Genomic DNA, 23,110 nt, shown 5'->3' on the forward strand with positions numbered 1-23,110 from the left:
TCATTGTCTTAATGAATTATTTTTATATGTTGAGCCAGTGGGACACTTGTTTGGTCATTTATGCATTGATAATTGGATCAATATTTGAAAAAGGCATCTTGTAAGGTTTTTAATCATTCATCCATCTGCAGCCCAGAATTGTTTCAGTAGTTTGTCTTTCCAGCTGCAGACCTGTTTGTATTTGATTTGCTGTTTGTGTTTCAGTGTTTGTCAGTGACATATATCATTCTGACAGACATTGTCATGTGGGACTGAGAGCACTGGAGTCATGGGATAAAGTGCAAAAACAAAACGGTCAAATCACCTTCCACAAACCAGCCAGCTCTTCAAATGATGCATATGCATGTTTTCTATTGTTAAAAATATACAAAATCCCATCCTGTAGCAGGGTAATGGTTTTGTCTTGTTGAGGGTTTTGGAATTTTTCTTAGAGAGAGAGAAATTAGCATATATTGTATAATTGCTGTTTATGTTTATGGAGTCTGAACTAAGACTGTGTTTTAACACCTTTCTCTCCAGCTCCCCTAATGCCAGAAACCTTAGCTATGGTATAAAAAATGAGAAATAACAAAAACCTAATCAGAAAAGGCCAATGGTGTAATGGTGGCAGATTACAAAATGACATCTGGTAGTGTTGGCTATGTATAAAAATAGCAGTATGTGGGAGGGGAATAGAGGAACTGAAAGAGCAGAAAAAAACCCCAAAACTTTAACACCTGAAGCAACAAATTATTTACAGTCATCCTTGGTTTGAGCATTTCATTTCCCAGTGATCTGTTTAAACTCCTAACTGAAGTGCTGCACATCACTGCAGACTTGTGTTGCTCTCTCCTTCTTCTTGGTCTTCATGTGGAATCCACTCAGCCTAGCTTTTAGCACTTTCCTCACTTTGTGTAAAACATATTTTTCTGTAATCAGACCTTTTTTTAATTTTAATTGGCAGCATTTGCCTATTCTGCAGTGAAGGTCCCACTTAGTGTCTCTAATGGGTTCTGAGAAATTGGCTCAGCTGTAAACACAAACATACCTGTGTGACTGCACCTAGATGTATGTGGAAATGTATCTACACCCAGAGTGCAGTAAGTGTCTTTCTGCTGTTTTTGTCTTTCTCCTCATCAACTGAGCTCCATCTTGAGGAAACCACAGACCTGGTGAGACTGAGCTGCATAAACTGAAGGTAATAATGGCAGATAGGTAGTGACCATTGTTCTGTAAAAACGCTTTAAAGAGGGAAACAATTTAGAAGAAAAGCTGCTGCTCATTAGGAAAACAATAGTGATAGAGACATAGATTATGATGCTGAAAAGGATTGTTTCATAGTGTGTGTGAACCTGCTTTTCTGGATCTTATGGGAAAACAAAAAAAGTAATTGGTGAGTTGCAGAACCAAAGCTTGAAAGACTGAATGCACTGAGGGCATTGAGGCACTGGAACAGGTTGCTGAGACAAGCTGGGGATGCCCCATGCCTGGAAGTGTTCATGGCAGGAGAATTGGAGCTAAATTATCCTTAAGGTCCTTCCAAATCAAGCCTTTCTATGATTATAGCCAAGAAAGCCAGGTTCAAGTTTATTTGTTGCCTGGCCTGGATCACTGGACTCTTCCCACTAAAAAAAAGAAGCAACAAGATGGCAAATTGAAGAAAGGCAGGTGCAGAGCAGGACAAATAGACTATATTTCTTGTGTACCTTCTGGAATAGTTGGCCTGATGCAATTTGGTGTAAAAAAAGAGAGTTGTTTTTTCATGCCCTTTGCACTATGTGTAATGTATTTCAGTATCATCAGCAGAGACTTTCAGCTGTTACACCTGGAGTTATTATTTAGTGAAGATACACTAAACAAGCTTCTTGGTATGGTGGAATTTGAGTTGTCCAGAATCTCTATTAAGAATTGGTAAAGCTCAAGATGTCAATGGTCTCTACAGATGGAGAGCAGCAAATAATAACAAAATGTCAAAAATTGTATTTTGTAAAATACAATTTCCCAATGTACTTATATAATTTAAATAATGTGACTGATTTAGTTTCAGGTGTTTTTTCCTTGCATATCTGACGTATAGACTGGGGTGCTGTGGTTACTAATGCAGTAAAACTTTGAAGCTGGAAGATCTCTGGAACTAGCACTGCCACCTCTTTGAATTCACTGGCATTGAAGTGAATCCTCAAAAAGCAGGTGAAGACTTACTCATGTGACATGAGGGCTTCTCTAAATAGACATTAGAATAAGACATGTCACCTTCATGTAAGAGATTCCACAGCACACTTAAGTACAGAGCTAATTCTTCTCTTAGCTGAAGGTTTTCTTGCTTCACTGTTCTGGGTTTTCATGCCCTTGTATTTTAGATGTTAATATAAATTATTCTCCATGGAAACAGTATCTTGGGAACTGGCAGCTGTGATACCCTTGCTGTCTTATATTTAAACAATACAGATCATCCTGGGGCCACAATCTTCTCTTTCATGTATTTCAGGCAAGTGAAGCATTCTGCTGTAGAAAAGGAGAGGCCAAAAGATGGGGATTGGTGTGCTGGAAGGGCTATGAGCCACAATTGTGCATTTATTAAAAATAATTCAGGAAATAAAGATGGGGAAATGTATTTGTACCTTCTATCCTGTCAAAACCAAAAGGCATTGATGATACTTCAAGAAGTGTGATTGTGTTAAATCTCTTGGGCAAAGAGTTTAAGGGATTATTCAGTGGGACAGTTTTGCCATAGATCTGGGGAGGAGGGAGACCAGGCTGTACTGAGCAAAATGGTACAGAAGAGCATGTAAAGTAAATAAACCAAATAATCTTCAACATCAAGCTTTTGAATGGCAGAACTATCTTGATGTTGGTACACAATTTCAGTGTTTGAAAAGTATTGGTGGTCACCTTACTTCCAAAGTAATACTTCCATGCTTTTCCTTTTGTGACCTTCCAGTAAAAGGTCATCCTGTGTAGGCAAAAACTTAGTACACATTGTTAAGTATTAGAATATAATCAATAATACTTGAAGTTAGACTTTACAAAATAAAAAGTTGAAATAAAAAAGTAGCAAGAGTTCCTGTTAAGTACAAAAACTGCAGGGGGTAACCTGCTGCTGCTGTGAGGCTTCATCAGTATGAACATTAAGTAAGGAGAATCTCCTGCTTGTGACAACTCAGTATGTGCCAATCCCACTTCTGAAGTCACAGGTTGGGAAGATGAAAAGAGTTGCAGAGAGCAACGTCCCACCCCCTGTCCCCCAGTAGTAACAACCCAACCCCAAGTGCTTTGTAGTTACAGTAGTTTTGTCCTGCAGAGTTTTGAACAGAGATGGAAAATTATCTTCCAGTTACATCATTGCTTTTCACAAAAGTAAGAGTGGTTTAAATGTGTAAATCACCACCAGCATTTGTAATGTTAAATATTTAACTTATTACTGCCATCAGGTATGTACCTTACACTCTGCCATGGGAATGAGTCCACAGTCTCAATGTGTTCTCTGCCAGGGCTTTATAGGGCAGCTATTCTAAGTCTGTCCTCTGAGAAACTAGAGGAATGATTCTTGTAACCTGGGAAAATAGTTGGGTGTATCTCCATAATTTTGGATGCTGTTGGGTAAGGTGATCTTCCAGATGTGCCTGATTTGAGGCTTTGGATCAATGGTTCCTTCAGCTGAGCAGAAATAAATACTACAAAGCATAAAGCAGCAGTACTGACTTCATCTAGAGAAATTGTGGTCATGCCACCCTGACACCGAGCTTCAGCGATCAAAGGACTGGCCTGGTTCTTTTCCTCCCCATTTAATCATGATTCTCAGTGAGAACGTTGTCAGTGTTTCTGACCTGTGAGAAATCTAGGCTATGAAATCGCAGCTTTTCTGTGGTGACCTGTCATTGTGGTGCATCAGAAAGGCTTTTTTTGTTCTGCTCTGTTTTGCTGGCATGTGGCAGAACAAAGTTGTTCTGCCCCTTAAAGTGTGCAAATAGCTGAACCATGTGTTAGCTGAAACTGTATGCTCAGATATCTGATTCCCAGCTGTGACTTTTTCCCTTAACCTTTTCTAAAATAATTTTCTCCTAGAAAAAGGAACCAGGGCAATCAGTTTTAAGTTTTCTCAAAAATATATAGCAAATCAGCATCTTCATTTTTCCATTTCAGATTTTTTTTCTATAATTTCAGACTTGAGCTTTTCCTTGACAACTCTGTACAAGTATGCATGTGAGCATTTATTTTTTTCTTTAATTGCATTAAATAAGGAATTTCTATGGAAGTTGGTAATAGAAAAAGTAATTATTTAAAATGTCATTTGAGCCTGTTGTTTTCCCCCTGAGGAATGCATTTATCTTTTGACTTACTAAGAATAGGTAAATCCAGTGATAAAAGATCTCAGGTTTTTGCCCTGTCCCCTTCATCCTGTTAGATAAACAATGAACTTTTAACCGTTTTCCAATATTTGTAAGAAATTTTACAAATTTCTAATATTGTCAGTATAAACTGAGAGCTTCAGAGAACAAAAGAAAAACATAGTTTTGATTTCTAACAGAGAAAAAAATTAGAGCAGACTCTACTGTCTCCCTCAGCTTTTTCTTCTTAATAAAGTGTCCCTAGAAGCAGTTTCAGCATCTGTTGCCAAATGTCCTGTGTTCTCCTGAGTGCAGGATTTCTCACAATTTGAGCAGAAAACCTCAATCCCATCAACCCTTTAAGACCTGAGCTGCATTCCCAGGGAAATCAGGCTGAAATGCAGTATAAAAGGGTGGGTGATACAAGAGGGTGGGGGGAGAGGATCTCTTAGGGCAGTGGAAAAGTTCCCTTGAGCTGAGTCAGCACCAGACTGAGGAGGTAGGTGAAGAACTCAGGCTTCCCACCCCACCAGTTCCTTACCCTCATCCTTGGAGCTGCAAGCCTGAGCTGCCACTGGGCAATGAAATGATGAAATTCTGTGGGTCTGCACTGGTTTGTGTTATCAAGTACATGTGTAAGGGATGCAGTTAAGTGAAATTGGGCTGTATGACTGGGCAGCCCCAGTGCACCTCTCACCTGTCACAGATTAGCAGCTGTTTTTGCCATGGATCTCAAGCATCAGTCTCTGCATCTTGCCTGGCCTCCTCCTGTGCTGTGCCTGTCACTGCAGGCTGTGCCAGTGTCTCAGGATGTGCCTGCTGTTCAGAGCTCCTGGCAGAGTTAAACACACCTGCCTGGGCCTCCTCCCTGCCCCAGTATGTGACATTGGCATCAGCAGCAGTGCCTCTCAGTGTTAGATTGCACAGATGACTGGTAGCCATCACAGAATGGTTTGGGTCAGAAGGGAACCTTAAAGATCACTTTGCTCCAGCCCCCTGCCATGGGCAGGGACTCCTTCACTAGACCAGGCTGCTCTGGGTCTCTTCCAGCCTGACCTGCTTTCCTTGGTTTATCTGCACATACCTCAGCAGTGAATTTAGTCAGGTTTGTGCATTAAATCAGGGGCCGGGCAAGATGGAAGCTTCATCTTTTACAGTTGTGCAGAGGCAGAGTTGACCTGAAACACTAAACTCACCTGAGGGACTTTGGGTTTCTTTATCAACATTAGATGAGTTGCAATCTCTAAACCTGAGGGATGAATCAAATCATTGCTGAAGACTGGAAGGAACAGTAGGGGCCACATTACTTGAACTGAAAATTGATTTGCCTCTCTGAGCATCACAACCTGGGACAGGAATTACTGCAGATCAGAAACAGGGTCTGGGGGATTCTGCCCCAAGGCTCTGAAGGGAGAATTAGTCCATACATGAGTAGCTCTAACATTAAAGTGAAAAACTTTGGCCTCCTGACTCTTTCTATGTCAGAAACCACATTATTACTGTGGGGGAATGTAGTTTATGCATGTCCTGATGCACTCATGCTAAATTTTAAAAATATAAGACCTTCTAATTTTTTTTTTTTCCCAGGGAGGGAAGGCAGTCAAAAGAGAAAGCAGCAAAATGTAAGAAATGTGGGGGGAAAAAAAAAAGAAACTGGGATAGTGACAGCAGTTAGGAGGCACAATACAAGGGACTATATCCATAAATACCTGTGCCCAGCTGTCCTGGGTTTGCCAGTGCTCAACCCACTACACCTGTTAAAAGAACTCGTACAATTTTTAATAGTGTCAGGAACACAGTAATTGGTAGCAATTTTGTAGATTAGATTGAAATAGCAAAGTATCTGTCATAATGCAGAGGAGGCAGAAAGATTGAGCTAATGGCCCTGTTTTGTCTTTTTGTGCTATGTTTGTGCCTTACCACAGTGATAAAATTTCATTTCTGTTACTGGTACTGAAGGAATTTTCAGTGGGGGCTATGTGATAATCTTGGAGGGACAAAATTGCTTTTCAGGTGATCTGAAAGGTTTTGCTGAGGCAAAGCTTGGTTGGCTGGAGATATTCCTCAGTTCTGGAGGGGAACTACCTTTGGAAGAAAGCTCAAGGAGAGCAAGTGTAGAAATGGGAGATGGTTTGTTCTGTGTTTGTGCAGGGCACAGTGAACAGAAAGGCTGAATTGCTATGCAAGGGATGGGTAAGTAAACTGAGCATAATCAGTAATCCCTTCCCTTTCATGGAAAATAGACTGACATTAAAAAACAGGACCTAAATTGGTGTTCTTCCCCACCTCTGCTGTGGTTTACCTTCTTAGAGAAATCTCACTGCTCTCTGCTTGGACCCCAGTAGGATGTTTGCATTTATCCATCATGTGAGATTTCCTTTCCTCTGGATATCAGGAGCTGCTTGGGTTAGGGAGTAGTGCTGTGTGCTCCCAGTCTGTCTTGGGGATGGGTCCTGTGGGGAAACCCACTCTTGGTCATTCCTGCCTGTTTCTTTTGCTCTCTAAAACATTGGAATAAATCCTTCAGGAACTGTACCCTTTTGACATTGTAGTAAAAATTTTCAATTTTTGGGTGTTGAACTCCTGTTAATTTTACTAAGGACTGAGCCATCGAGCTGAATCTTATGATGCTTTTTTCTTTAAAACAAAAAATCCTGGCTGATAGAATACACAGAATGTGAACACTTTTGCAGTTTAATGGGGGAATTCCTTGTGTACTGCCCAGTATGTGTTGAGTTCACTAGCACTGATTATTAAAAATGGCTCTTGGAAGAAAACAAAGTGGAAACCATGGAAACTGTAGGCAACTGGCATGGTAAGACTATTGTAAAGCAAAGGTTCAGGGTAGAGAGCAAATTCAAATCCTGAAATAAAAATTTGGAGTAATTTTTCCTAGTGTTGTGGAGGTTGACATATCTGAATTTGGTTTAAATGACTTTTTACATGGCCACACTTAATAGATCGACTATTAGCAGGTCACAGTTTAAGATTAAAACAAACCTCATAAAACTGTAAGGTGATGTGCATCTCTTAATGATGAGATGCAAAAACTCAATTTCATGTTGTCCTACAAATGGCCAGATATACATCCATAAGTTGTACATCCTGATATAGATGCAAGAAATCTAACAATTCTTTTGTCTAGTAAGCTGTGAGTAGCAGCTATGAGGAATATTAGATTTTTCCCTTCATTGTTCATTGAACACAGCTGAACATCAAAATTCCTCATTATGAAACAGAGTGATAGATATACACATTCTTTTTAGACAGAAGTACTCTTCTAGATAAGGATTTTATTATGCACAGGATACAGCTTTTATTTATTTAAAGCTCTATTTTCAAGACATGGATGAGATTTAATAGAATGTACATTTTGACTTCTGCATAGGAATAAATTTGACTTGAAAATGACATTTCTTCACATTTTAGAAGAAATCCACAGTTGTACTGCCTGCATGGTTTCTGAAGTTTAAGTTGCATGTGAATTAGAGGGGGGAAATACCATTTCTCTTTTCAGCTTCCTTCTTTCATTTAGCCTTCCCCCTGTGCTGGGTTTAGTGACCACGTAGTTACAGTGGTTCATGGTATAAGAAAAAGCAGTGTCAGTGTTCAATAACAGAGACAACAGTATAGGATTTTTTCCTTAAAATGATCTGCAATGAAATACAAGAAGGTGTAAGGAGCCCTTATTTTAAATGCACAGTGGCTGCCTGTATGTTAAATCTAAGATGACAGATTTATTTACTGAAATCCAGAACCAACACAGTAAGCTCTTTTGTTGTGCATGTTGCAGACAGGATATTTGCCTTCCACAGCTCGAGCAATATTCATACTTAGAAACAAAGTATTACATCTTAAACATGGTGACATAAAGATTTTCTTGCCATCTTCTGTTTATTATGAAATCTGTTTCCCAATTACCTAAGGCCTTTTTCTTATTTAAACGATTTCCAAGGTATCAGCTCACCCTACCTGACCATTGCTAGGTGTGGACCTGCTGGGGGGAAGAACTCCTTAGTGCCAAATGCTGGGCACTAATGAAACATGAAATCAACTGCTTCATCATAAAATACAGGATCCTTAAACATTCCAAACCTTCAGTTTTATATTTGGCACTGTGAAGAAAGGTAAGTCTAAAACTCAGTGTCAAATGTTAAGTGCAAAATTTAAAAGAGAAATCTCTTTCTTATACAAGGGGATTTTTTTGTGCTACAGCAGAGCAAAATTCAGTAATAATGTCATGTGCTCATGTAGCTACCTATTTCAGTGGGAATTAAGCTGATACTAATAATGTGCTTTTGAAAATCCAGTGGACTCACTTTGTACTTTTACTGCTTAAATTAAATACTTTTGCAGAAATTGGCCCTGAGCTCCTGAACGAGAATATATTTCCCATTACCTAATTTTCCTTCATATCTGTCTTGAAGTGTTCAAAATTCTTGGTTGAGTAGCTGTGAAGTTGCTGAACCAAAGTCTGAAGCAGAGCTGCTTTTTCCATTTGTCGTCCTCTTAGAAGCCAGTTCCCTTTAGAAATGTGACTTTTCTGAATATTCATTCAGAATAAGGGGCTCTGTTTGAGACAATGTGGGAGAAGAGCATGCAGTGCAACAGTCTTTTTTTAGGTTTACTAAATTAGTAGAGGAGCAGTGAGACAGCACAACACGTGCAGGGCACTGAGGCACCAGGCTTAGGCATCCAAGGGGACCGAGCTTGGAAATCAGCAAGGTCAAATCCAATCAATATGAGCATTTAAAAACTGGGCTGAGCTTCACTGCTCTGGGTGTCCTTCTGGGCTGTTTTAGACACGCATGCATTGGCATTTATGTACTCCTGAGCATGTGTGCATGCAGCTCCTCCCTGGGAATGGGAGGCAGGAAGAGACTGGGAAGAGGAAGTGTTTGATGAAAGTTTCCTTTCCTTGACTCAACTGAGCTGCTTCTGGGGACTGATGAGTTAGAGGCTGGGCAGTGGGGAATAGGAGCACATTATTTCAGCTCCCCACAGAATTGATGATGATGAAATACATTCAGTGCTCCCCTAGCTCAGTGTCTGTAGGCTCTGTAGCCCAAAAGCTGGAGCTGTGATTGCCTTGCCTTCTCCATGTCTGAATTGCTGTGGTGGCTGTTCTGGGCACAGGCTGCTTTCAAATTTCCCTGCAGCACCACCCGAGTGGCAGCTGGGGAGAGGTCCCAGGGAATGCAAAGTGTGCAGTGCTGCATGTGCCTGTGTAAAGCAAAGGGCTTTCCATGCTGTGCTGGCTCCTTGGCTGTGTGTGTGCTGTGAAGATTTACATACATGTATGTGTGTAGTACATACGTCTTAAAAAGAGCATTTTTTTCTGGACAGCTTTGCCTCACTACTTTGCTATTGTCCTTTGTGTCTATCTTGTTTCTTTCTCTCCCCCTTCTGCTGTATTTCACAAATTTTAAAATAAGGCCAAGATAATTTATCTGTTAATGTTTACTGTCCCTTCCAAATAGATTCCTCCCCATTTACAAATAATCTTCAGAAGAACTAGATTTACTGTGAGATTCATCACTAATACATAATTTTTGCTGACTAGAAAAAGTCTAAGTAGATTTTTAATAGACTTTAAAATATTAGATATGCACGTCTATTTTTTCTTTCTTAAATTATGATATGCCAGAAGACCTGGACTGAAATGCCAGATCCCTTTGTCTTCTAGGGAAGCTGCTATGCTGACCTATTTTACCTTAACATTAATTAAATTGGTAGGGGGGTGTTCCTTCATTGTCAGGTGCTGTGTAGGGTGCAGTCTCCCTTAGAAACTCCCACTTCACTTTGGTGTCATTAGTGTAGGTCTTGACTGGGAAAGACAGAAGGGCTTGGGATTTGCTATGCCAGAGGAATGCCTTTATTTTCTGGGAGCTTTTTTGAGGTGTGATGTAGATTGTGGCACCATTCAGGTGACAGATTTGATCCTGAAGTGGCTTCAAGCTAACTCTGGATGTCATTCTGAGCCAAGGACTAGCTGAAGTGTCTTTGCTCTGTGTGAAGACCCCCAGGTCTAAGCCTGGGGATGTGGCACAGGTCCCACTGCAGTGAGATGCAGTTCCAGAAGTTCAAAGTGTTTCTGTGGGTCTCTTACAATGATGGAGTCACATCTGTGAATTTTTGCAGGATCAAGCCCTAGACCTATGGTAAGGGGTTATGAATGTGGACAGCAGATGGGAATTTTAAAATAGATTTAATTGTGTCTTCTTATGTTTCATTGTTTGTCTCTGAAAGTTTTCCAGTGGCATTTAGGGCTCTTCCTAAAATCAGATGTGATGAGGTTTGAAAGCTGAACTTTACCCAATACTATGTCAAGTTTTTTTTACCTACCTCCCTTTTTAATTAGAATGCAGTGCAAGTTCACAGATTTGTCAGCTTTTTAGGTTAGAAAGAGCTGTTTGTGGGATTCTAGAGCTGGGACTGGGGCTGTGCAGCACATGCTCATCCTCTGGTGTGGGAAATGGTGCCAAACCAACTGGTGGCACTGCAGAGCTGTGCCCATGTCTGTAATACTGCTCTCCCTATTTCTTTACAGCCCTCACAGGCTGACAGGGAATGCAGGGAACAGATAAAGATAAATAATAAACGAGGGGGAGGATTGTATGGTGACTATCTTCAGCTATGATGTGGAAAATCTTCAGATGGGAGCCATGGCCTGAAAGACAGTGCTGAGCCAAGGGGTGAGGGAACTAAAGCCTATGGCTCTGTGGAGACCAAACACTTTATAACAACCACCACAGACTGGAGCCCAGTATGGACTGATGGCAAAGGCTTGGGAAGAGGATGCACCACAGAAAGGAGAAGCACTGGATTCAAGTGAGATTTGAGCTGTCTAGAAAAGCTAAAATTAAAAAAAGCTAAAGTTGTCTAAAAAAGCTAAAATATAATTCGAGTTCTCTGACCTAAGCTAAGCTGCATTGTGACTCTGGAGGGTGCCTACTTTTTCTTAGAAAAAAATGGGCCATCCTATCTCAGTGCAGCCATGCCATGGGATCAGATGTTGCCTGGTATAGTTCCACAGGCAACAGTCTGGGGGCATAAATTCCTCAGTGTTATCCCTCTTACACAAATGGTAGAGGTCTCACAGCAACGACAAGCAAGGATATTTTAACTGACAATATTGACAGAGACAATTTATAGCCCATTGTGTGGATGCAGCTGCTGAGCATTCATATCCTGCCACCATCTTGGCATTCCTGACTTTATTTTTGACTCAGGGTGTTTAACCAGGAATACCTTCATATCTCAGCATAATTCATACCTTGACTATTTTCATCTTTGCTCTATTGACTTTCTCCAGCTTTCCTTTATTGCCTTACTTCTCACACACACTATCTCTGGTTGGAAAAAAAAAAGAAAATGTGTGTGTGTATGTATGTATGTGTGTAAATAAATGAAGCTAAAACCATCACCACAAATCATAAATAAAACTTAGTAACAGAAGAAATGGCAGTTTGGCAAATATTTTACATAAATCAATTCTGAAACCAATGACATTTCTATATTTACTATTGCAATTAAAAATCTTTTTACATAGATAACAGACCAGTGGTTTTGAAGGGCCATCTTTTCAAATCCCACTTTTAGGGTTTCCTTAGGATGGTGTTTGCTACAGAGAGGATGCTCAGTGTGTTTTGCTAAAGCACTGCAAAGCCTGTGAGCAGAGAGCTGGGGAGAAATTTTTGTGCAGGTATATCTTACTTTATGACATGATCAGTTTTACCTTTTACCCAGGTAAGTTGTGCTCAGTCATAAAGCTCAGCCCAGCTACAGTTCCCCTATGGAGTATCTCCCTGCAGCTCCTTCTGAGCTGCCCTTGCTCCCCCAGAGCAGTTTTGGGTTGAAGCAAACAAGCAGGGCTGCAATGCCCAGCCTGTACCTGGGCTGTTGGCACCCCACAGGTGTCAGGAAATCAATTTTCTCACTTGCTACATCACACACAGACTCCTTCTTCAGCTGCTTTTCTAGGGATTGTTACTATTTCCTGGCTAAGTTTTCACAGAATGTTTGTCCTTGCCAGAGCACAGATTAAAAAGGACAGAGCACCATCCCAAAACTGGTTGGAGAGTGGGTGGAAGATGGTGGTAGATTATTTTCCCCAAGGTAACCTGGGTGAAAAGCAAGGTGAGGAAGGAAAAGCTGAGAGTCTGATTTTCAGCCCAGCTTTTTCCTGGGGTACAGCACAGTGACACAATGCCCAGGACATGCTGTGCAGTTGCACCTTGTGGTCAAGGAGCCCACAGACATTCTGCTCCAAGTGGGAGCTCCCCCACCACTGCTGAGGGGCTGCTGGGTGTCAGAATTCTGGTCAGTCACCCTCAAGATCTTTTGAGTGATCTCCAAGCAGTTTGAGTGAAGTACCAATCAGTTTTAGCCAAAAGGACTGATATAAATTAAAATCAGTGACTTGTGGCATCTTGAAAACCAGAGCCATCCTTAGGATTTTTATTTTTTAAAGTTTCCCCTGTTTTTCATCTTGCCTGCAGGGATGCTCAGCCTGCTGCTGGCTCAGCACACAGAGGAGAGTTTGGTGGGGCTGTGATTGGCAGGGCCATGGTGTTCTGTCAAGGAGGTTTTGATTTAGAAACTGAGTGGTTTTGGGAAATTTCAAAGGGATAGCTTCCAGTGACCTGAACTGAAGTTGCCTTTCAAACACAGGGATCCTTTTCTATCCCCTTTCCTTCTCTTATTCATCTGCAATTCTTGTGGGGAGACAGAGAGGTCTCTGTTATTTCCTGGTCCATGCTATTTTTTCCTCTCTCCCTGTCTTTCACCACTGAAGTATCTCAGCAATGCCAGGAGGCTGGAATGCCCCAGGAGGGTAAGAATAGTCTACAATGGCAGAGATCACTCCTGTTGTTGTTTGTCCACTTGCAGTTGCCTGGACAGAGGATCCACGCAGAGGTAGGAGCAATTGGATCTGACAAGCTAGAGCTTTTAGAAGACAATGTGTTAAAGCCTGAAGAAGATCAACATTCAAAACTAACAGTCCTGTTCAAATCATCAAAATAATCCTTCATCAACACATTGTTTTGGCTGAGATCCTGATTTCTGTCCTTGACCCTTGGCAAAAATTCCTTCCTTTTTAATTTTTTCTTCCCTTTTTTTGCCCCCTTTCCTCCCTGTCTAGGTCTAATCTCCTTTGGAAATGACAAAACTGTTAGGACATCAGGAGCTGGAATTGTTTTGAGCCTGTTCAAACATGGAGCACTGGGACTCACTGGGATTTTTGATAGTCACACTCAACTATAATGTGACTATTGTAGGTAAGTACTTTTTTAAAGTGCTCTCTTCTTTCTTTTGCTGCTTCTTATCCTGAAGCCACCCAAGTTCCCTACTGATAATCAACTTTAATTTCAGGCTGTGATTCTGTGATCTGTACAGTAAGTTGTTTTATTGATACCTGATAGAAGAGGTTAGTGTATTTCTTTTCTTTGATAGATTTTTCCTGAACATTGAGTAAAATATTCTGGCAACAAACTTGGGTCTTGTTGATGACAGGGCTTCCTGTCAGCTGGAAAAAAGGGATCATGGTAAAAACACACAGAAGTAATGCTGAACTCATACCACACAAAGTGAATGCTAGAATGTATGCAATAACTTTAGTAACAAATATTAAAAGTTAAAGAAGAGGACAGAAGACCCACTCTGAAGAAGTGGTGAGGTCTGAATTCCCACCCATTCCTCTTTTACAGGAAGAAGTTTGTGGTTACCATTGTGGTTAATTATTGCTTTTCATTCTTTATTTTTGTAAGCAAATAAGGATTGCATGCATTTAGGGAAATAAAAAAAGCAAAGCAAAATGCCATTGACTTTTCCTTAGCTAACTGTTTGCTGCTTATTTTATGTCATTAATTAAATAAGATTCTGTTCCTCTTTCATGGGCTACTTTGAACAAAGTGTGAGCCAGAGAAAAACTTTTAAGGGCCTTTTAAAGACTCCTTGCCTGCAGCAGTTGCTGTAGTTTATGCTGTGCACTGAGGGAGCTGAGCCCCAGCAGGGCTGCTGGAGAGGCTTGTTCTTGTATGTTTAATCAAGATTGGGTCTTTAGGGACAGGGATGCATGGAGGGGTTATCTCTCAAATGTATGTCACACTAAACTACTTCCTAAGGAGCCATTGATTTTTCTTAAGCAGTACTCTCTATTGTACATGTTCTAATTAAAAATTGATAGTGAAATAGCATGTAATATTTTGAGCCTAATTAACTAATGAGCTTCAAACACTTTGAGGTCCTTGCAGGGAAAAAAATGCTACCTAAGGATGAAACATGGTTTGCTAAAGATGACAGATTCTGTGGAGCTGGTGTTTCCTATTGACCCACACTGTGTCAAAAAGTGAGTAACAGTACAGCCTGCCAGCAAACACAGGAGGCTGGAAACACAGCAAAACCACCACTGCAGCTCAGGTGATTAAAGATAAAATGCAAAGACCTCAATTTATTTATGGTTGGATAATATATTATTTTGCCACGAGCAGCAGTTTCTCTGATGATCTCTCATAAACCTTTCATACTCTTCATGATTTTCCACTACAGAGTGCAGTTTTACTGTTCTATCCCATAATCAGTCTACTGGCTACAAATGGTTTTTAGAGGGCACTTGAACTGTATATTCAGTACAATAATTGAGTACAATAATATCACACTATATTGTGGAAATATTTGAGTATTTTAAATTCAGTAATCTACTGGAAATATCTTTATGGGAAATACAGAAGAAAATTCTCCGAGGAAACACCCATAAATAATTAGTATAGTTTATAGAAAATGCTTTGTGATCTGGATTTTTTAAAAGTCTTTATAGTGTGTATTGGTGCTATTTCACAGATTGCACACAAAACCTTGTGTGCATGTGAGATGTGCATTCACTATTAATGACTTGAGCTTTTCAGTACATTTTTCAGCCCTTAACTCTGTATAATATATTTCTCTTTAGTCACTGAGTCTTGCTGTTTCTCTGCCTGTGTTTACAATTAGTGTCTTAACAATTCTTTAAAACAGAATTAATCTTATTTTATGTTGGTTTTCCCCCCTCTTTTTAAGCAATTTTTTTCCTCTTTTCTTGTAGGGGACTATTAAATTAAATTACTTTTCCAAAACTATATAGGGAATTGGTGACGGGATTCAAAAGGAAACATGAGAAATTTAAATGCTAAACTTAACTTCAGATGTTGAATATTTGTTTGCACAGAATGCATTTTTCACTTTTGACAACAGAATTGTGTATCTTTAGGCCTTCCCATCCTGCCCAGGAAAAGGTTTTAGGCTTTTATAGAATCATAGAATGGTTTGATAGAAGTGAACTGAAAGGTCTGAGTGGAGAAAAGCTGCTCACCAAAGTGGACGAAGGCTGGAAATCATGGCCAAGATGAGGCAACCAAAGAAGCAACACAGAGAAATGTCTGGAGTGCATTCACAAATGTACATTTATAGAACACTTTGCATAAGTGTGCTAATAATAAAATAAATAATTAATAACTTCCTAGTAAATACCATTCTAGACACAATAGAGAGATTTTTTTGGCCAAAGTAAACTTTACATACAATGTCATGGCCAAAACCAAGAACAAATACTATGTCATGGAGCAATCTTTTATGTCTAGATGAGTCTCATACTGTGTTACCTGATTTGCATTATTGAAATAGGACAAAATTCAGGTGCAGGAACCCAACAACAAGGAAAAACTGTGAGTGAAATGGGGTTGCTTAGTCAGTTTTGATCTTTTTGTATCAGGGTGTTTTCATTAGGTTTCAGTTGGCATGGCTTATATTGTATGTTTAACTCTTACACTGTCGAGTCTAGATGGAGATTATAGAATACGTTAGCTGCACATTTTCACTGGATTTTCAGTCCCAGTCAAATAAACAAACAAACAAACAATCAAACAAACAAAAAGAAATTTTAAAAAGAGCTAATAAGAGGGGAGACTATTTCTCCAAATGCTTCATGTATAGAAAGCATCACTGCATGAACTGCCCTCCTTCTCGGGATCTGACTCTTTTTCTTACCTTTCCTTCTCTTGTAGGGAAGATCTGGCTGATGCTGATAATTCTGCTGAGAATGGCAGTGGTGGTGCTGGCAGGCTACCCCCTCTACCAAGACGAGCAGGAGCGCTTTGTCTGCAACACCCTGCAGCCAGGCTGCTCCAACGTTTGCTATGACTTGTTCTCCCCCATATCTCACTTCAGGTTCTGGCTCATTCAGACTGTGTCTATCCTGCTGCCTTATGCTGCATTCAGCATTTATGTTTTGCACAAGGTGGCCATGTACATGGTAAGGATGCACTGTCTGGGGCATGAGTGCAAGAGCAAACAAGGGTTTGGGGCAACAAGCCCCAAAGATGTGAAGGGGCTCTGTAAAAGTGCAGTTGTCAATAGAGTAGATTGTGGTGCAGACAACCTAAGAGTCCTTAATTTTTCAGGGGCATATACTGTTCATCTTTTTATCAGGACCCTGCTTGAAGTTGCCTTTGCAGCTGTGCAATACTTTCTTTTTGGATTTTTTGTTCCTGACCGCTTTTCATGCTACCACTCCCCTTGCTCAAGCGCTGTTGACTGCTACATCTCCCGGCCCACTGAGAAATCCATCATGATGATTTTCATCTGGGGGGTCAGCAGCCTGTCCTTCCTGCTCAGCCTTGCTGATCTTGTCTGTGCTCTCCGGAGGATGACAGCAAGAAACCAAAAGAAGAAGCTGCTGGCAAAGCTCTGCACAGAGAAGGAGTGCATGTTACATCTTCCCCCAGTCCAGCAGAGTAGCTCTTCACCTCAAAACGGGGATGGCCCAGTAGCAGGCAGCTGTCAGACCAGTGATGGCTCCTGCTCGCTTCTCTCTGAAGAAGAAGAGGCTGTTCTTCACCCTGAAGGTGTCCCTCAGCAGAGTGCCAGCACTAACCTCAGCAGCAGTAAGTGCTGTGTATCAGGAGACCTTGCTGTTAAGCAGCAGAGCACTGAAGAACCCTCGTGTGCCAGAGAGCAGCAAGGAACTCCCTGCAGCCAAGTGAGACCCAGACTTCAGCAAGACCTCATTAAAGATACTGCCCTGCCTTTGAGACCTCAGCTCGAGTCTCCCCTTGGAGTATCTTCCTCTGTTGTTCAGAACAAGCTTTTAGGGTTCTACCCTTCAGCTGAGCTAAAAAGCCCTGATGCACAATCAAATTATAGCAGCAGTAGCTGCCTGAGGTCAAAAAAGTCAGAATGGGTATAGAAGGCAGAGTGTGCACTGTGCTGTGACTTTGACAGGGCAGATCATTGCATCACTGAAGAGGCTTCAGGGAGTTTCAGCTGAATCCCTTGGCTGTGGTTATGCTGCAGAGATGCTCTGCTGTGCTATGCACCTCCATAAGAAAAGAAGCAAAAACTTCAGAAAAGAGTTTGAAGGGTATTACAATAAGGGATATGTTCCTTAGAAATGTGACATCTTTATGTTTTTCTGCATGTAGATGGTTTTAAAAGGCTGTGGACTATTACTGATGTGACTGACCTGGTTTTCCAGGAGTATGTGTGAACACTTGTTTACTCTAACCTAGCTTTATTGCAAAAGATTGAGCTTAGCAAAGATACTGTCTACTGTCAGAAGCCTAATTTATCCCCTCATACTAAAGTCTCAAAGCCCACTCTAAGACAGGATATTCAAGAAGACTAGACAGTGAATAAAATAAAAACGCTTGTTTTGTAGCAAAGTGTTGATGTGTTAAAACCTCTGGACCTTATTGCTTGTAGGCAATATGTCTCCCAGCCAGCAGTGTCAGTTTCTCTGACTCTGATGTCAACTGCAGTCTGACCACACCTGAGATATTCAACTATAACATCTTCCAGTACCTAGAAGAAACTAAAAAAAAACCAGAGAGGGCCTTTTTACAGGGGAATGCAGTGATAGGACAAGGAGGAATTGCTTCAAACTGAAGTAGGGTAGATTTAGATTAGATGCCAGGAAAAAATGATTTACTTGATGGTGGGGAGGCAGTGGAAGAGTTTGCCCAGAGAAGTTGTGGTTATCCTGAATGTCCCATTCCTGGAAGTGCTCAAGGTCAGGTTGGATGGAGCTTTGAGCAATCTGGTTTTGTGGAAAATATCTCTGCCTATGGCAGTGGCATTGGAACTAAATGATCTTTAATCTTCCAAACTAAACCATTCTGTGAACTACAATGATGTCCAAAACAGACTGGCTGCATCCATGTTAGCTATTGGGCATGATCCTGTGCTTGAGAATTTCTCAGGAGACAGCAAAGAGGTGTGAGCCAGAAGGGTGTCAGGGAGTGCTCCAGCAGCCATGCCATGCTCTGGCTCCACTGACACATCTACAGGGTGTTACTTCTCAGCCTTAAGTAGTCACACTGGGTTCTTAATTTCAGGAGGTGGGAATGAGTCACCTGACCTGTTTTAGGGGGTCTCTAAAGGTGAGTCACTTTCTAGACATACCTATTTCTCCCACAATATGATTATCTCAGACCTGGGTTCAGAGAAAATGGTTTCTATCCTGAAAGAAGGATATAGTGGCAATGTCTATATCAAAGTGCTCACCCTCTTTGTCTGACAGACTTATAGTGCTAATAATTTGAAAACATGTCTAAATTGAGTGAATCACAGAAGATTTTATAACAGTTTTGCTTTGTGCTTTCCTTCTGTCACATTTGCATGAGTGTGGTCCAGCACTACAGCACAGCAGTGCATTACATGAATTTTCTTTTAGATACAAGTCAGTGTGGGGGGGTGGGGGGGTTTGAAGGTTGCACACACCTGCAGATCATCAGTGGGAGTGGATGTGGAGGAGCATGTACCCAGAGAAATGTGCTGGTTAGTGTCCTATAAAACAAATTATTCAGAGGGTGTCAAGGACTGGTATTTGTAGATACTGCTTGGTGCTGGATAGCCACGATGCTGTTTAGACCAGTTTAGACCAATTTAGACCATTTTAGACCATGCTGTTTAGTCTTGCTTTGGGCTGCCATGTAACAAGTTCCTGTAACAACTCAAGGGCTGCTCCCATGTGCAGGACATGAAGGGACAGCAGCTTTCACATTTCTCATTTCTCTCCTGTGGGCCCACGATTCTTCAAGACAGGCTCATCACACCTGTGTGTTATTTCTCACGTGTGAGATAAAGACTGGCAATTATCCCTTCTCTTCTGTGTTCCCACAAAACTGGGTGGCTTAATAGATGGACAGATCTACTCTTGGGGAGCAAAGTGCTTTGGGATCCTGAGGTAGGCTATGGGCATTTTTAATAAGTAAGGTTTTCCTCTCTGTTATCTCTGTTTGTTTTTTTCATCGTGCATGCTTGTTGTGTGATTTGTCATTTCCAGGGTAGAAGCAGCATTAATTATTATACTTTTCATAGGCAGAAAAACATTAAATATTTAGACTTCTCGTCCTCCAAAGCCTCTTTAATGGGGTCGGTGCTGATTACACATGCCATGACAAAACATTGCAACAATGAAACCTTTTATGATTCATTGCATCTTCTCAGATGTGAGAAGGAATGCAAGGAACAAATGTGGATTCAGTTTATTGCATATATCCACAGCATGAGATATAAATAGGGTAGGAAAAATAATAAATGCATTGTGGCTGGACACAGTCTGAGCTTTTTTGTCTCCAGTTAGACATTTTTTAATGGCTAAGGAGTCTCATTTCAAATTGGAAAGGTCCTGTGTTTGAAATGGAAAGTGAAATTAGTGGAAATTAGTCTTCCTCAGTCTGCAGAGACTGTGGCCTTTGGGTTGTGCTGCTCCTCTGCAAACCTGATTTTGGGACTTATGGATCCATCGACACATAATTCAGAGTCATGGTAATAAGTAATAAGCACTTAATGTGTTCATAAAAACTGCATATTAAAAGAGAAAAATTTGGCATTGAATTTTCCTTGGGGAGTGAATAGAAACCCCTGGCATCAACCACCTGCTCCTAGGGCAATGACTCAGAGCCTTTTACTGCTATTTCTCCAAGTCACATTTATTAATTACAAAGACTGCATGGAATTTCCAGCAAGACCAAGGGAAGAAGTGTAAAGGAAGTCTGAGCTAGTGTGAACTTCCAGAGCTCAAAGAAATTAAAAGTGATGGTTGAGAAATGAGAATGAGAATGAGAAAAGAAGAGAGATGTGGAGCAAAGAAGCAGCAAGGCTTTCTGCTCTTAAAACAAAAATTTAGTCTTTTAAACTCATATATTGGTTTTGTAAGTCCTTCCAGAAATTCTTACATACTCAGAGAAATGTTACAAAAGGTTCTTGTCATGTTTACCAATATGTCTTTAAATAATTTCTTAACCCATCTACCCAGAAAAGCATTTCAAAGATGGGTTGAAAGCACAGCACTCCTAAAACAGCCCTCAGGGATCTTTGTCTTGTGCTCAAAGTACAGGTGTCACTTTGTCACTTGCACTCTGAGGTGGCTTTATGGAACAATACAGAAGATATATTTATATTTCTCATCCAGCCTCATGTGGTACTGACCATGAGATTATATAGAAAGGAATTGAGCTACCTAGAAATAAGAGTTGGAACTGATCAGAAAATCTATATCTATTATATCTATATATCTATTATATAATATATTTCACATAAGAGGTAAAATTTTTATTGGAAAATGATTAAATGTTGTAAAAATGTTATTTTCTTAGTATCTTCAACTGCAGTTCAATAGCACCTCTCTTGCTAAATAAGTATCTAGTAGGCTGCTGGTGACACAGAATTTTCATGTTTTCTATGCAGAAAAATCAAGTATTGCTGGAAGTTTCTGCAGTATAAGCATGATTGAATGAAAAAAAATCAATTTTGTTACCTCAAACTAAAATAGATCTAAATTTTTCTCTAAACAATTTTTTTCAATTTCTTTTTTTTGTTTGTTTGTTTTGTTTTGTAATACATTTTAAATACCAAATTAAAGGCCAAACTAGTTTAGAAGCCAAGTTTCAGCCAGTTAAAATCAATTTATCCTCCTGCACTTTTTCAGTTGGGTCACTTTGATTTACTCTCAGCAGCATAACAGAAAGCTGTGACTCTTCTCTTGTGAAAGACACTGTAGACACGTGTCTGGGGGATGTATAACTTCCTGACAGCAGCAGTTGTTCTCCGTGAATATCTCAGTTCAGCCCAGAATAAGTATTAAATCTGAAATTAGCAATGTAGAGACAGACTCAATGTATTCTTTTAAGTTATTATCTGTCCTTACATGATACATCATTATTTCAATTATTAGCTGTCTAAAATAAATCCTTAAAGAGTATATTAATTGGGCATTATATTATTGTAATGTCATGATTACAATGGAGAACAGATAAATTGTTACAGCTTGTAGTATTTTAGGACAATAAAGAAATACATCTCAAAAAATAGGACAGTAGAGTAGTTCAAAAGGCTCTTCTTTAACTTCTGTCTTTTGATCTACTTTTAATAGCCCAATGTTCTCAACTGACAGAGAAGTAATTTTACAACATAATGTCTTACATTGTAATTGAATTGCTGAAATGTTCTGCAGATTAGATGGTCTCTGCTCACTCATAGCATGAGCTCTTGGCCTGTGATACCCAGCAATGGCAGTTCTGAAAAATGGGTTCACTAAGGCAGAAATCTGATCAGAATGTATCAACTGCATCCCTACATTAAAATTATCCAGTGTCCATGCAGATAGATTCCAGTCACAATCTGCTTCACCAGCTTCTGATTTCTCCCACTTCACTGTCTGTTCCCTTCCATTTGCTTGGACTGGCAGGAGGTCCCAGGCCATCTCTGTAATTTATTCCTGGGAGTGCACACACAGTGCTAAGTCTGAGAACAGTTTTATAACCCTGTGCTGTTCACACCATGGAAATGCCAGCAGGTAGAGAGCTGTCTCTAATTCAGTGTCTGCAGGTAACACTTCATGTTGAGTACTGCATTAGCTTTGAAAAGCCTTCACTTATAAACAATTTACTGAGTGAGGATGATGGCAGATTTTGAGCTGGTTGTTAGGAACTGAGGTTTATATGTGGTGCTCTCAAGAATGATGGGGGATTTGGGCTCAGCAATCAGGAGTAATTTCTTTCATTTCTGGCTTTCCTATGAGAGTAACATCTATTTTGCCAGTGAGACTTTAGGCACCACAGCATTTCCTGTCACTGAAAATGTTACTTTTAGCAAAGAAATAACAATAATGGAAATAAACGGGAGACTTTGACCTAGCAGAATAAAATTTTGCATTTTCCCCTGTGATGACTTGCCTTTTCCTTGCACTGAAGACAGGCAATTTCTTTTAAAGAGAAACCAGGATAGGATGCTTTCAGATCCCCACTTGTCCTGACAAATTAAACACCCACTTAGACACCCACTCCTTCTGCTCATTTCTCTATGAGTCAGTGTGAGTGATTCTTACTTCTGACAGACAATATACACTGCCATGAGCTCCTTCTTTCTGGCACAGACTTTAAAGCTCTGTGCTATCTTTGGAGGTCTACTGGAGGTATTCAAAGGTAGGCAGATGAACAACTCAAATGCATTGGTTAACAAATCCAAACTTTTTTCTTCTGCAGCAAGCCTCTTTCTAAAGCAATTCTCTGAAACATAAATAAGGGATATCTGTAACACAGTTTACCAGTTGTGGTGCATTGACAGATACCTGTTTGTACAGGTTCACCAGAGACTTTTATGTACAACCTGATGACTTGATGGGACCTAATCTTTAAATGGCTGGAGAAAACCACAGGATTTGCATTGCAGCCCCACTTTGGTGTCCCATCAGTCACTCAGAACTGATCCCTCAGATTACCAAACTTTATGAAATTCATGAAGTGATCCGATGTTAAGGAATGGTC

At 40.4% G+C, this 23,110-nt stretch overlaps 1 protein-coding gene across 1 annotated transcript; it reads left to right on the forward strand.

The window, feature by feature from the left end:
* The first annotated feature begins 8,370 nt into the window (after positions 1 to 8,370).
* On the forward strand, positions 8,371 to 18,269 carry GJD4 (gap junction protein delta 4). The gene is made up of 3 exons (XM_056484454.1): positions 8,371 to 8,434; positions 13,453 to 13,588; positions 16,349 to 18,269. The coding sequence occupies exons 2-3, from the start codon at positions 13,525 to 13,527 to the stop codon at positions 17,527 to 17,529; spliced, it is 1,245 nt and encodes a 414-aa protein (XP_056340429.1). The 5' UTR covers positions 8,371 to 8,434; positions 13,453 to 13,524; the 3' UTR covers positions 17,530 to 18,269.
* The last annotated feature ends 4,841 nt before the right edge of the window (positions 18,270 to 23,110 follow it).

This window comes from Oenanthe melanoleuca, chromosome 2 (genome assembly GCF_029582105.1).
Source record: "Oenanthe melanoleuca isolate GR-GAL-2019-014 chromosome 2, OMel1.0, whole genome shotgun sequence".
In the NCBI taxonomy this organism is placed as follows: Eukaryota; Metazoa; Chordata; class Aves; order Passeriformes; family Muscicapidae; genus Oenanthe; species Oenanthe melanoleuca.

Coding starts and splice junctions, on each gene's coding strand:
- GJD4 (XM_056484454.1), top strand. CDS start 13,525: ATGGAGCACTGGGACTCACTGGGATTTTTGATAGTCACACTCAACTAT. Junction 13,589..16,348: donor CTATAATGTGACTATTGTAG/GTAAGTACTTTT, acceptor CTTCTCTTGTAG/GGAAGATCTGGCTGATGCTG.